The sequence below is a fragment of the Neopsephotus bourkii genome, unplaced genomic scaffold, assembly GCF_033783945.1.
Source record: "Neopsephotus bourkii isolate Nb327-2 ecotype Australia unplaced genomic scaffold, CSIRO-AGI_Nbou_v1 NB_616, whole genome shotgun sequence".
Taxonomy (NCBI): Eukaryota; Metazoa; Chordata; class Aves; order Psittaciformes; family Psittacidae; genus Neopsephotus; species Neopsephotus bourkii.
Genome location: NW_026901116.1, coordinates 1,442,935 through 1,454,964, shown reverse-complemented (window position 1 = coordinate 1,454,964; position 12,030 = coordinate 1,442,935). Strand labels below are relative to the sequence as shown.

The 12,030-nt window shown below is 45.6% G+C and overlaps 1 protein-coding gene across 1 annotated transcript in view; it reads right to left on the bottom strand.

Moving 5' to 3' along the window:
- Nucleotides 1–587: 587 nt before the first annotated feature.
- The window catches only part of LOC133211542 (centrosome-associated protein ALMS1-like), a 43,029-nt gene continuing 31,586 nt past the window's right edge, over nucleotides 588–12,030 (bottom strand). The window contains exons 9-12 of the mRNA XM_061351986.1: nucleotides 11,274–11,404; nucleotides 2,324–4,058; nucleotides 1,593–1,867; nucleotides 588–602 (exon numbers count right to left, since the gene is read on the bottom strand). Coding sequence (XP_061207970.1) covers nucleotides 588–602; nucleotides 1,593–1,867; nucleotides 2,324–4,058; nucleotides 11,274–11,404 — 2,156 coding nt within the window. The remainder of the gene's footprint in view (nucleotides 603–1,592; nucleotides 1,868–2,323; nucleotides 4,059–11,273; nucleotides 11,405–12,030) is intronic.

Below are 12,030 nucleotides of genomic sequence, written 5' to 3'. Positions count from 1 at the left end.
GTCCCTGCCTGTGGCAGGGGTTGGAGCTGGAGGAGCTTTAAGGTCCTTTCCAACCCAAACCATTCTATTAGTCAAGCCATTTATTATAAGGTTTTTCTGTAAGAGTTGAATAAGTTTTATCTGTTCAGTTGATGAGCAGAGTAGAACACAAGAAAATAAGTATTAGTCTGCTGGAAAGGCAGATACAGGACTTGAAATGTCCAAATTCCCTCCTGCTGACATTAAAATTCCAGACATATTCTCTGACTGATGCAAATATCTATTTTTTGGGCTCAGAATAACAATGGAGGAAAAGTGGAAGACAACAGGAGTGCTGTATAACCTCTAAACAAGAATTAAAGCCACCAGCAGCAGAGCTCTCTTACTATCATATAGCTGTCTCCTAAAATGGTCCCAAACTGATTTATCCTCCTTGTCAACACCACCTGGTTACTTCAGTGAGCTTAACTCAATTACCATCAGCTACCAGTCATGAGCTGAGAATCCCAACTGGAGCAGGGAGTTTAAAAGACAAAAGATATGTTTAAATTCTGCTGTATGTTTTCTAGAACCTTGCATTGCCTCTGATGCATATTGAAATTTTATATCTAGTAGCACAGTTTCTGCAAAACAACAGACTCACACCACATTTGTTTCTCTTATTTTTGAGCATCTTACAACAGAGCCAGTGGTAAAGTGTCCAAGTGTTCAAGGCCAGGCTGGATGGCACTTGGAGCAACCTGGTGTAGTGGAAGGTGTCACTGCCCCTGGCAGGGGTAGGAACTGGATGAGCTTTAAGGTCCCTTCTAACCCAAACCATTCTGTGAGTCTATAATAAAGAGGAGATAGATGTAGTTAGAAGCACAGTTTGTGGCTATGACTAACCTGTGCACTCACTGTCACTGTGGTATCAAGCTACTCCCTTAGGGCAGATCTGGCAGGACCTGGACATCTCTGCAATATTAGTTTTGTCTACAAATAAGTCTGGATGCCACAAAGCAACATACAAGTAAGACCTATAATGCTTAAGTGATGCGTTCTGCACGTATAGGGGAGAACTGACAAATAACAGACAGCAGGCAAAGCAAAAGAAGCTGATGAATCACTGAGCAGCCTTTCTTACAGTAAAAGAGAAGTGTTTTTTACTGGGAGGACGTGGGGAAGAGGTAAATGTGCACTTTGAATCACAGTTATGAGTTATATTGTTTGTAGAAAAGCTTTCTACACTGGAATCCCCTAACAGGCAGGGAAAATGCAGCACTGAGAAAGCTGTTCTCTGAAATGCATATTGTATTATGCAGCTATTTCAGACAGCACACATGCCAAATTAATAAAAAGGAAGGAAAATGCCCATAAATAAGGGAACTAAAAAGAAGAACTGGCAGAGATATGAAAGAGTCCAAGCTGAATAGTCATTCCCAGGGGAAAGTAAAGCATTAGCAAGCTGTAAAACATGGAGCCGTGTTTCTTTTCAGTGCCAGAATGGAGTACTACCACCCCTTTCATCAAAGCAATTGAAACCATAGCCTCCAGTCAGGACTTATAGAGCTTTGTGTTATAAAACAGTGTGAACATGAACAAAGACATTCTACTGCTAAAACCAATGCACTTACTCTAAACTGGTAGGACAGAAGAGTTCTGAGCTCCACTGAGACTCTTCTGCACATGAAACAAATGTATTTTGTTTCAGGAGCTACAACCATCAGTTTGCACTTGGAAGACTTAAGATAATTGCAGATAAATGATGCTATGAAATTCATACCTGAGTGAGAGCTCTCCACGCTGGTTTCTGATCTAACTGGAGACATTTTGGATACTGCCTTTAGATAAGGAACATAATACATCCCAGTGCTTCCAGAAGGTTTATATGGCAGCAGTAAGGGCTGATCTGTGGGGATGGGAGAAAAAGCTATTACCACAAGTCAGGCTTTAATCCTTAAATGAAACTGAAGATGAAAGCAACTAATTGGGACCCAAGGAGACTGCTGAAGAAATCCCCTATTCTTTAGGAAAATATATTACCATTATTAGCTCTTTAATTCATTTAATTTCATTATTTAATACCCACCAGTGGTTAGAACGTTGACTGTTCTATCAAAACCAGCTTACTGACCTATTCAATATTCAATCTGCGACTAAGGTGACAAACACTGATGTAAAAAGACCAGCTCGGGTACCAACATAGAATCACACAATGGTTTGGGTTGGAAGGGGCCTTAAAGCTCATCCAGTTCCAACCCCTGCCACGGGCAGGGACACCTTCCACCAGAGCAGCTTGCTCCAAGCTCCTTCCAGTATCTCAGACTTTGATAGATGAAGATGTACATAAGAGACATGTACTCACCACCCTGCTTTGTGAAAGAGGACACCTTGTCAAGAGATGAAGCTGTGTTGTTGGGAAGCTCATGTGCTTTCTGGAGAGGTGGTTGGTGAACATCATTTCCACTGTCTTGTGAATTAACATAAATCTCTGCTGAAAAGGTGGTTTTTACAGGACTCTCTGTTGTTATCTGAGTGGCAGCATCAGAAGTGCTTTTCACAGCGCTTGCAAGAGCTACAGAGCTGAAGGCATTCTTCAGGCTACATCGCCCTGAACCTGGAACAGTGACCTGTGGTCTCCAACTGCCCTGTGGAGGCAGCTCTTGCTCTGCTGTGCTGGTGACAGAGGAGAGGATGAGGCAGGGATCTGCTGAAGATGCTGGCATGGGGAGAGATGAAGGTCTTTGATCAGCAGATGACAATTTAGAAACAGCTTCTACTGAAGCTTCTGGAGCTTTAAAAGACACTGGTTGAGTCTTAACTCCAGGTTTACCCCATACTCTCATCTCATTTTCAGTATTCACATCCCTTTGAAGCTCTGAGTTATTACACTTTGAGGAAAGAGTTATGTGGACACAAGACAATACTTTCTTAGTTGGTGAGGAAGGACATACAGATGTGGTGGATAAAATCTCACCTGTAGAGGAGTGGTGAGATGCATCCACTGGGTCTCTTGCTTTCTGAATGAGGGGTACTTCATCAGGACTGTTCTTCTCTTCTGCTGACAGTTTAACATGGCCCTTCATCAGATCAGTTTGTAGAGCTGGACCTGAACCTTTTAAGCTCTCACAGAACTGGACATGGCCAGCTGGGCTGCTTTTCTCCTCCTGGCAAGAGCTTATGGAACGTGATTCACTAAATCTATTCATTTCTTGACCAAATCTCCTCTCACAGCCAAGCCCCAGGAGTCTGGCACTTCGCCTGCCCGAGTCAGTCACATCTTGAGGCAGAACATCAGAATTCTTTGCACTAAGGGTCTGTCTTTTATCAATATGGATGCTTTCAGAATCCTGATCTGACAAACAGTCTGTCTCTTGATGAGCTCCAACACTGTTACTGTCAGCAGAGACATGATGAAACCTGTCTTTCTCAGCAGTATAAGCAGTCTTACTAGACACTGAGCCAGCAAGCATTGGGCTTGGAGGAGAGGTCTTTGATCTCTCCCAGTGTTGTTTGTCGTGGCTGTGCTCCTCAGTGCTAGCACAGTCAACCTCCAAAGGCATTATCCCATCAAAACCATCTCTAGTAAAGCTACTGCTGAGTGCCATGGAAGTCAATGGTGACTGCAAACGTTTTCGGGATGAAAAGGTGATAGAAGTGATTTGCTTGGCCAGATCTTCAGAACACTTCTTCATCAACAGCTTCTCCTGAGACAGCAAATGGGCTTCTGTTTGTGCATCAAAAGCAGCTGCAGACCTCATTGTACACATGTCCCCTTCCACCTTCAATGGTGGGTGAAGCTCAGCAGCAGCAGCAGAATGACCAGTTGGACCTGTTTGACGTTGGTTGCAGGTAGGCGTTTGAACAATCCTCAAGGATTTAATGTGTGCATCCTTCAGCAGGCAACAATCAGAAGGATCAGCTTGATGTAATGGCACAGCTTGCGTCAAGCTTGACTCTAAAAGCTCCTCAGTCCTGATGGATTGTCTGTGCTTGTCACTCTGAAATCTCCTGTCACTTGGAACTTTGAAATGCTCCATGTCCTGTTCCCCATTACGACTGTACCCAGAAGCAGCTTCCAAACCACAGACCCATGGAGCCTGAAAAACAGAGAGGAATTCATGTAGGTTATGGGGGTAACTCCCTGACCCTGCCCACACCTGGATGGTGGAATTCAGGGAACTCATGTTGTCAAGAATCAAGAGTCTGTCACCATGTGTGAGCACAACCTTTCTCTGGAACTCATCTGGTAATGGAACTAATCATAGAATCACAGAATCCCAGCCTGGTTTGGGCTGGAAAAGACCTTAAAGCTCATCCAGCTCCAACCCCTGCCATGGGCAGGGACACCTTCCACTAGAGAAGCTTGCTCCAAGCCCCTGTGTCCAACCTGGCCTTGAACACTGCCAGGGATGGGGCAACAGCTCCTCTGGGCACCCTGTGCCAGCGCCTCAGCACCCTCATCAAGGGTGATTGTCCCATCAAGTCTCAAAAATGTCCAAGGATGGAGAACTCACATACAAGTCAACTACTTGTGATCAATGCATTACTGATGAAACGAATCCCCTTCATAGCTCCATAGAAACACCAACACAGAAAGCCATGTTTACTTCCAGTTGTAAATACTCAAACCTGAACTAAGCACGTAATGTTAAGTTGTGGCGGCCTCCAAGCCATCACGTAGCAGAGACACACCAAAACTCTTCTGGTCTGGATGAACCCAAACAAACTCCACACTATTAAAGCGCTGCTTTATGGGACATTTTAGGGTTATGGAGATGCTTCTACAGCTGACACTTGGCTTTGCCATAACTATCACTGTATGAAACAACTTGAGAGAAAGGGTTTCCCTTGCACTTGAGTTGTTTGACTTTAATGGTTATGAAGGAGAACCAAAATGAAAGGAACTCAGTTATATGAGTGAAACAGGGACGAAAAGAAAGCTGCTCTTTATACTAATGAGAAAATAATTAATTAGAATGCTTCAGTTTCCCATAACTGATATTTCTCTTTGCCCTGAAAGAAGCCAGTTTTCCCCCTAGACAATACCTGCAATAAGCCTCTATTTTTATGGTCCCAGCCCATTGCTGACAGTAATGAGACAGTGAGTGAAAACCATCAGAGCTTTAATTTGCTCTTTAAGGTCAGTGAGAACTTGTCAGAACTTTCCAGTTCTCGGGTACAGATCATGTCATTCTCCCATCAAAACGGGTACGTTTGTCACAATGAGGATTTTTATTGCTTACAATGCTGGTAACAATGCTGCAAGAAAGAGAAGGTATTGTAAAGTCCCACATAACACACTAATCCCAAAAAACCAATAAAGTTCCCTGTCAGTTGTCTATGCTCATAAAGTCTCTTTAAAACTAGGTTACATTTCCATGTTTGTCTAACCATACAAATTGTCCCACATCTGTATCATCCTTTCAGGATCAGGACCGCTATATTAAGGACTCCACTATTTGACTACACAGATTCAAGCATCTCCGGCATGTGTTTGACACAGCAGTATAAAAAGCTGTGCCTTAAACTGTTCTGCTCTGGAGACAGGCTCCAGTGAGACCTTAGGGCAGCTCCAGTGCCTAAAGGGGCTGCAGGAAAGCTGGAGAGGGGCTTGGGACAAGGGCCTGTAGGGACAGGCCAAGGGGAATGGCTTGAACCTGCCCGAGGGGAGACTGAGCTGAGCTCTTAGGCAGAAGCTCTTCCCTGTGAGGGTGCTGAGGCGCTGGCACAGGGTGCCCAGAGAAGCTGTGGCTGCCCCATCCCTGGCAGTGTTCAAGGCCAGGTTGGACACAGGGGCTTGGAGCAAGCTGCTCCAGTGGAAGGGGTCCCTGCCTTGGCAGGGGTTGGAGCTGGAGGAGCTTTAAGGTCCCTTCTAACACAAACCACTCTGGGATCCTATGATTTCCCTACTTTCTGCAACTCCCTGTGCAGGTGGAAGGATCAGGCGGTAGGGATGGAGAGGACCTTGCTTCGAAGACTTCTCTCATTACAGCAGAAGCTCCAAATGCTGAGAGTTGATCCATGCAGCAACTTACCTGACTCGCACACAGAAAAGGTAGTTTGAAAGAGAAGATTAAGAGATTAAAGATCACACCACAAACAAGCGAATAAACCACAAGTGAATAAAACACCACACTCCCAGGTACACGCAGAAAGCTTCCACTCTAAGAACACGAAGAGAAAGCCTTGCAAGTACAACTGGGAAAACCTTGAGTTATCATTCACTATAAACTGCAACAGATTTTACCCTGAAGCACGTTAAGACAGCTACTCACCTGGTCCTTTAACACTGCACCTCCAAGGGGCAAAAACAAGAGAGCTGAAACCTTCAGAAATAGCTGTATTGATTCCAGAGAAAGGAACATTTATCTACACACTGAGATGGCCCTCACTTAGGTGGGCACTAACTAAATCAGGCCCCACACAGTCCCAGTGCTGACACAAACCACACCATGCAGGAAGCAGCTCCCTCTTACGTTATTCCACCCCGACTCTTTGTGATGGGTCAGTTTAGCTTCAGAAGCAGCATCATGGTTAGTCACCACCGGGAATGGACAGGACAAAAGACAAATCAATTTATCAGCATCCAAACCTTACACTCAGATCATAACAGCTCATGTTAGTGAATGTGAAACTGCAAGCCACCAGCCTTCTTTAGAGAGGATTTAAGTATGGACATCATTAACTTACCACTGGCTGCCCTTCCTTAATTTAAGTGTCATTAAAAATCATGATACTTGAATTGCAGAGAGCAAAGCTCAGATAAATGCAGTACCATGGAGATGGGCCAGATAAGCTTCTTTAGAAAATGATAATGATACAAATCTTGGCTATATTTATATATTCCTACTGAGTGGAATAACTGTGGAAACAGCAGAGTATATTTCACAGGTCCCTGGATGATTATAGCTCAGCAGCTAGTTGGAGTTTGGAAATAGAAAACTCAGTCAACAACATTGTTGGTGTAAAACAAAGTATAAACAAGTATTCCACAACTGATTTTCCATCCTTTTTACATCCCAGGTGTCATTAGTAAGGAACTATTTCAGCAAGGTCTGGATTCTTATTCCCAAGCAGTATTTTTCTGTGGTCTTACCTTGTTGAAGCAGAACTAAACTAGCTTAGCTACCTTGGTTCCTACAGGCAAGAGGGACTGTAGAAGAACACAAGAACACGGAGCAGCCCTGTGTCAACGTAAGGCTGCTCCCATGACATCTCTTCCCCAAACCACACACCAACTTGATGGCCTGAAGTAGTGAGGCCATGAGTGAGCTTTGAGGGTGCTGAGGCGCTGGCACAGGGTGCCCAGAGAAGCTGTGGCTGCCCCATCCCTGGCAGTGTTCAAGTCCAGGTTGGACACAGGGGCTTGGAGCAAGCTGCTCCAGTGGAAGGGGTCCCTGCCTGTGGCAGGGGTTGGAGCTGAAGGAGCTTTAAGGTCCCTTCCAACCCAAACCATTCCATGATTTTGATTCTAAGTAATACCAAGCAACTCCTACTCCTGAGAGCAGGCACAGAAGTTGCTATAAACTCCTCTTCCCAAGCCTTTCACATGTTTTATTGTGCTTGTTATGTGTCATCTTTCCAAAAAAGATCTATATGGCATATGATCCACAAGAGATTGCAGTGCAAATTTAGAGCTACAACTCAGTGAACTTCCTGAAAAAGTGAGAAAGTACAAGGAATGGAAAAATACAGCATAATCTGGGAGAATGCAGTATACAACGGTGGAATGCTCTCAGACAAGAGATGGCTATTTGGCATCCATGAAAATAAAGGTGAAGGAAAAAGGTCCTCAGTTGAGAAGGAAAATTCATAGGTTTAATACTTGGAAGCTGGATTTACATCTAAGAGCAACTCAAACCCCTCAAACTTAACTAGGGACCAAAGCAAATGTACACCCAGAACAAGAAGAAGGTTAAATGTGAAAGACAATGCTCCGTGAATGGAAACTAGACCGACAAGTCTTTGGCTTTTCCCTGCTATGCTAAAAGTTCTTCTGACCTGGAAAGAGCCTCATGATTCCAATGGAAGAACAGTAACAGGGCTGAGTTCTGGAGGTTTTCATTTGTGTTTCCCAAATATCATATGCAGTTCATGGCTCATTCTGGAAAGCAGCAGCCATCCCTATGGTAAAACTGCACAGCCTATCAAAGTAGTCAGACCTGCCAACTTACCTGCTCAGGCAAAATGGGATCTCCAAAACCACACCAGCATCCCCACAGATGTAAGAATTATTGACCAAACAGTGACCTGTCTATAGTAACATCTTGGCAATTCTTTGCCTCCCTTCATCACAAGCAGGTTTTGAGGAGAGAGCCACCAGTCCAGCCTAAGCTTCATGGACCGATCTGAATGCCACATTTTGTAGGCCCCTTTACAGAGCATTTGCATTAAATAACCACAGAATCCCAGCCTGATTTCTGTTGGAAGGGACCTTAAAGCTCCTCCAGGTCCAACCTCTGCCACAGGCAGGGACCCCTTCCACTGGAGCAGCTTGCTCCAAGCCCGTGTCCAACCTGGCTTTGAGCACTGCCAGGGATGGGGCAGCCACAGCTTCTCTGGGCACCCTGTGCCAGCGCCTCAGCACCCTCACAGGGAAGAGCTTCTGCCTAAGAGCTCAGCTCAGTCTCCCCTCGGGCAGGTTCAAGCCATTCCCCTTGGCCTGTCCCTACAGGCCCTTGTCCCAAGCCCCTCTCCAGCTTTCCTGCAGCCCCTTTAGGCACTGGAGCTGCTCTAAGGTCTCCCCTTCAGGAGCCTTCTCTTCTCCAGGCTGCCCCAGCCCAGCTCTCTCAGCCTGGCTCCAGAGCAGAGCTGCTCCAGCCCTCACAGCATCTCCATGGCCTCCTCTGGCCTCGCTCCAACAGCTCCACGTCCCTCTTGTGCTGCTGCCCCAGAGCTGGATCAGGGCTGCAGGGGGGGTCTCCCCAGAGCACAGCAGAGGGGCAGGATCCCCTCCCTGAGCTGCTGCTCACGCTCTGGGGGTGCACCCAGCACACGGGGGGGTTCTGGGCTCAAGCGCTCACTGAAGCTGGGTCATGGGGAACTTAAAAATTGAGATCTTAAAGACTTCAAAATTCAGTTTCCCTAGTGAATATTTTGGGCCACTGTTCAGCAGAGCCCTTCAGTACATGTTTGTAGCCCATTTATGTGCATATGTCCCAATCACCTCCTGAAACACTCAGCTAGAACTTGAGAAATCATTATGATGCTTCTCTTTCCGAGCGTCTGTTAACACATCACCAGTGACAAACATCTATCAAACCCCACTCAAACAACTACCTCAAACCATGGAACAACCTTGAAATGCAGAAGATCACTGAGAAGAACCCTCCCAAACTGTCCTACTCCTTTAGTGCCTTGGCTTTTTTTAAGGGAGAAGCTTCCCATGCTTCCTGCAGGAAACCAGCAGTGGTACATTATATTTCTTGAGTTGTCACCTAGAGAAATGAGAGGCAGAGACTAATCTTTCCAAAAAGAACATTCATCGCATGCCTGCATCAGAAGCACTAAATAAAGATGATGGTCTGACGAAAGAATTGGTTGCTGGAGTGCTTGGGAACAGTTTGTCTTCCTCAGCCTTTCTAATTTAGCAGAAGGAAAAGATCTTTGCAGCATCTTTGTTCTGGGTTTGAAGGCAGCGCACGGGTTTGCTCTGCGAATTCAACAGGTATGGTACAGAACAAGATCCATTACATCTACAGCAATTATTTTGTCAGCAACAAAAATGGGTGCAATTTTTACCCCCTTAAACAGTTGTCAATAATCTGTATTTTGCTGTGATGTGTTCTTTTGCTTGAGAGGAAACTGAAAACACAGGAAAAGAGAGGAAAAAGAGAGGGGAAAAAATGCATTTAGCTGAAGTCTACCAAAAAACACCCCATTGACCTTCATGCTGCAAATTCAACCCCACTCTTCAACTCAAAGCCTTTGCAAAGCAAATGCATCTCCAAGCTCAAACCAGAGACTGTTGCGGTTGACTTAAAGCAATTTCTTGGAATGTTGGTTTCCAAAACTGTGATTGGTATTTGCTTATTCTCGTTTGGGATAAAGTAATTCATATTTGACCCACTCACATGAAGGTAAAACACTTGGTTCATCAGTCATAAGTTCATGTAGGGGACAAAGCTGTGATCTAACAAAAGCTGGGGAGGAAAAAGGGCTTCAGGCCTCTAGTTTTTGAAAAGGAGATAGAAGCAAAAGTGCATTTCTGATTTGGTTTTCTATTTGTCTGAATTTCTGAAACTAAATGGAATTGTTGAAATATGGGTTTTTCCTGCTTCCCAGGCAAATATTACATCAAATTGCGAGTAATTGAGCAGTTTGGTCTGATGGTTTTTGGAAGCTGATGTCTCTATGACCAAGACAGTCCATGCCCAAGAAACTATGAACACAAATAGACTGCTCTTAAAACACTGTTCTTCATTTCAGAAGGAAGGATGCGGACCTGCTAAGAACAATGAGCTGTGTGCACCTTCTAACCTCAGTAACAGCCATGGTCCCATCACATCATCAAAGCATCCCAGAGAGGTTTGGATTGGAAGGGACCTTAATGCTCATCCAGCTCCAACCCCTGCCATGGGCAGGGACCCCTTCCACTGGAGCACCTTGCTCCAAGCCCCTGTGTCCAACCTGGCCTTGAACACTGCCAGGGATGGGGCAGCCACAGCTTCTCTGGGCACCCTGTGCCAGCGCCTCAGCACCCTCACAGGGAAGAGCTTCTGCCTAAGAGCTCAGCTCAGTCTCCCCTCGGGCAGGTTCAAGCCATTCCCCTTGGCCTGTCCCTACAGGCCCTTGTCCCAAGCCCCTCTCCAGCTTTCCTGCAGCCCCTTTAGGCACTGGAGCTGCTCTAAGGTCTCCCCTTCAGGAGCCTTCTCTTCTCCAGGTTGCCCCAGCCCAGCTCTCTCAGCCTGGCTCCAGAGCAGAGCTGCTCCAGCCCTCGCAGCATCTCCATGGCCTCCTCTGGCCTCGCTCCATCCCTGAACACATCTCTGTCCTTCACAGCGTCTTTCAGAACATCTTAGTTGTGTGTCACCCTCCAACATCTCAAACCACCCCACTCACCCAAGATACCCAACTATCAGCTGGGGGAAAACATGTGCCATGGCTGGTCCTAAAACATACATAGGAACTGGCTAAGCCAAAACAAGCAGCTCCACTAACCACAGCTCTCAGTGTTCACATCCCCCCCTCCCTCTGTAGACACCAATCCTCCAAAGTACTGCAGGAACATAACTCATCATTTTAAGATCACATCAAGACAGCAGCATTTATCCCCCACTCCAACTGTTTTCCCCAGAGCAGCTGGCTTGTACCTTGGCACGTGCAGATTTCCTGGCACTCCGAAGCAGCTCAGCCTTTATTTCCTGGATCCTTCGTTGGTCCTCTTGGTTCAGGTCTGACACGGACTCCTGGGATCGACTGGCCAGTTTTACCTTCACCCAGGCTACACAAAGAACAGGAAACAGAAACCATTCCCTTTCCATTCTGTCACATCACGTATGGTAACAGTTCTATACCTTAAAATCCAAACTTTGCTATGTGTTTGTAGCTAGCGTGACTGAGGGAACAAAAACTACTCAAATACCAGAGCTCATGGACTGACCAGGGATACAATTTCAAATGGGTCTGTTGAATATTTCTTTGGAAAGATGGATCCAGGATCCAACACCTGGTTCCATCCTCTTTATAGTGTTCGACTCCAGTCACCACTCTATCACACAGTCCCTTCCCAAATCCATAACATAGCACATGGATGATACCTATGTGGACAAAATACTTTTGCACCAATGTCAGGCAAAAGAAGGCATTCAAACTGGAGAAGTTCACTCCTACCCCAATTCCATCATACTACACAAGATGACTATAAAACATTGATCATTTAAGCCCTGTCCCTTTAAATTTATCATTAATAAATGTAATCTAAGTACATCTAAAATCAGGGGAACAGATTCAGGTTGTCTTACATCCACAGCCCTTCGCTTCAAATACATCACTGTCTCACAAAGTGATTTGGGTTGGAAGGGACCTTAAAGCTCCTCCAGCTCCAACCCCTGCCACAAGCAGGGACCC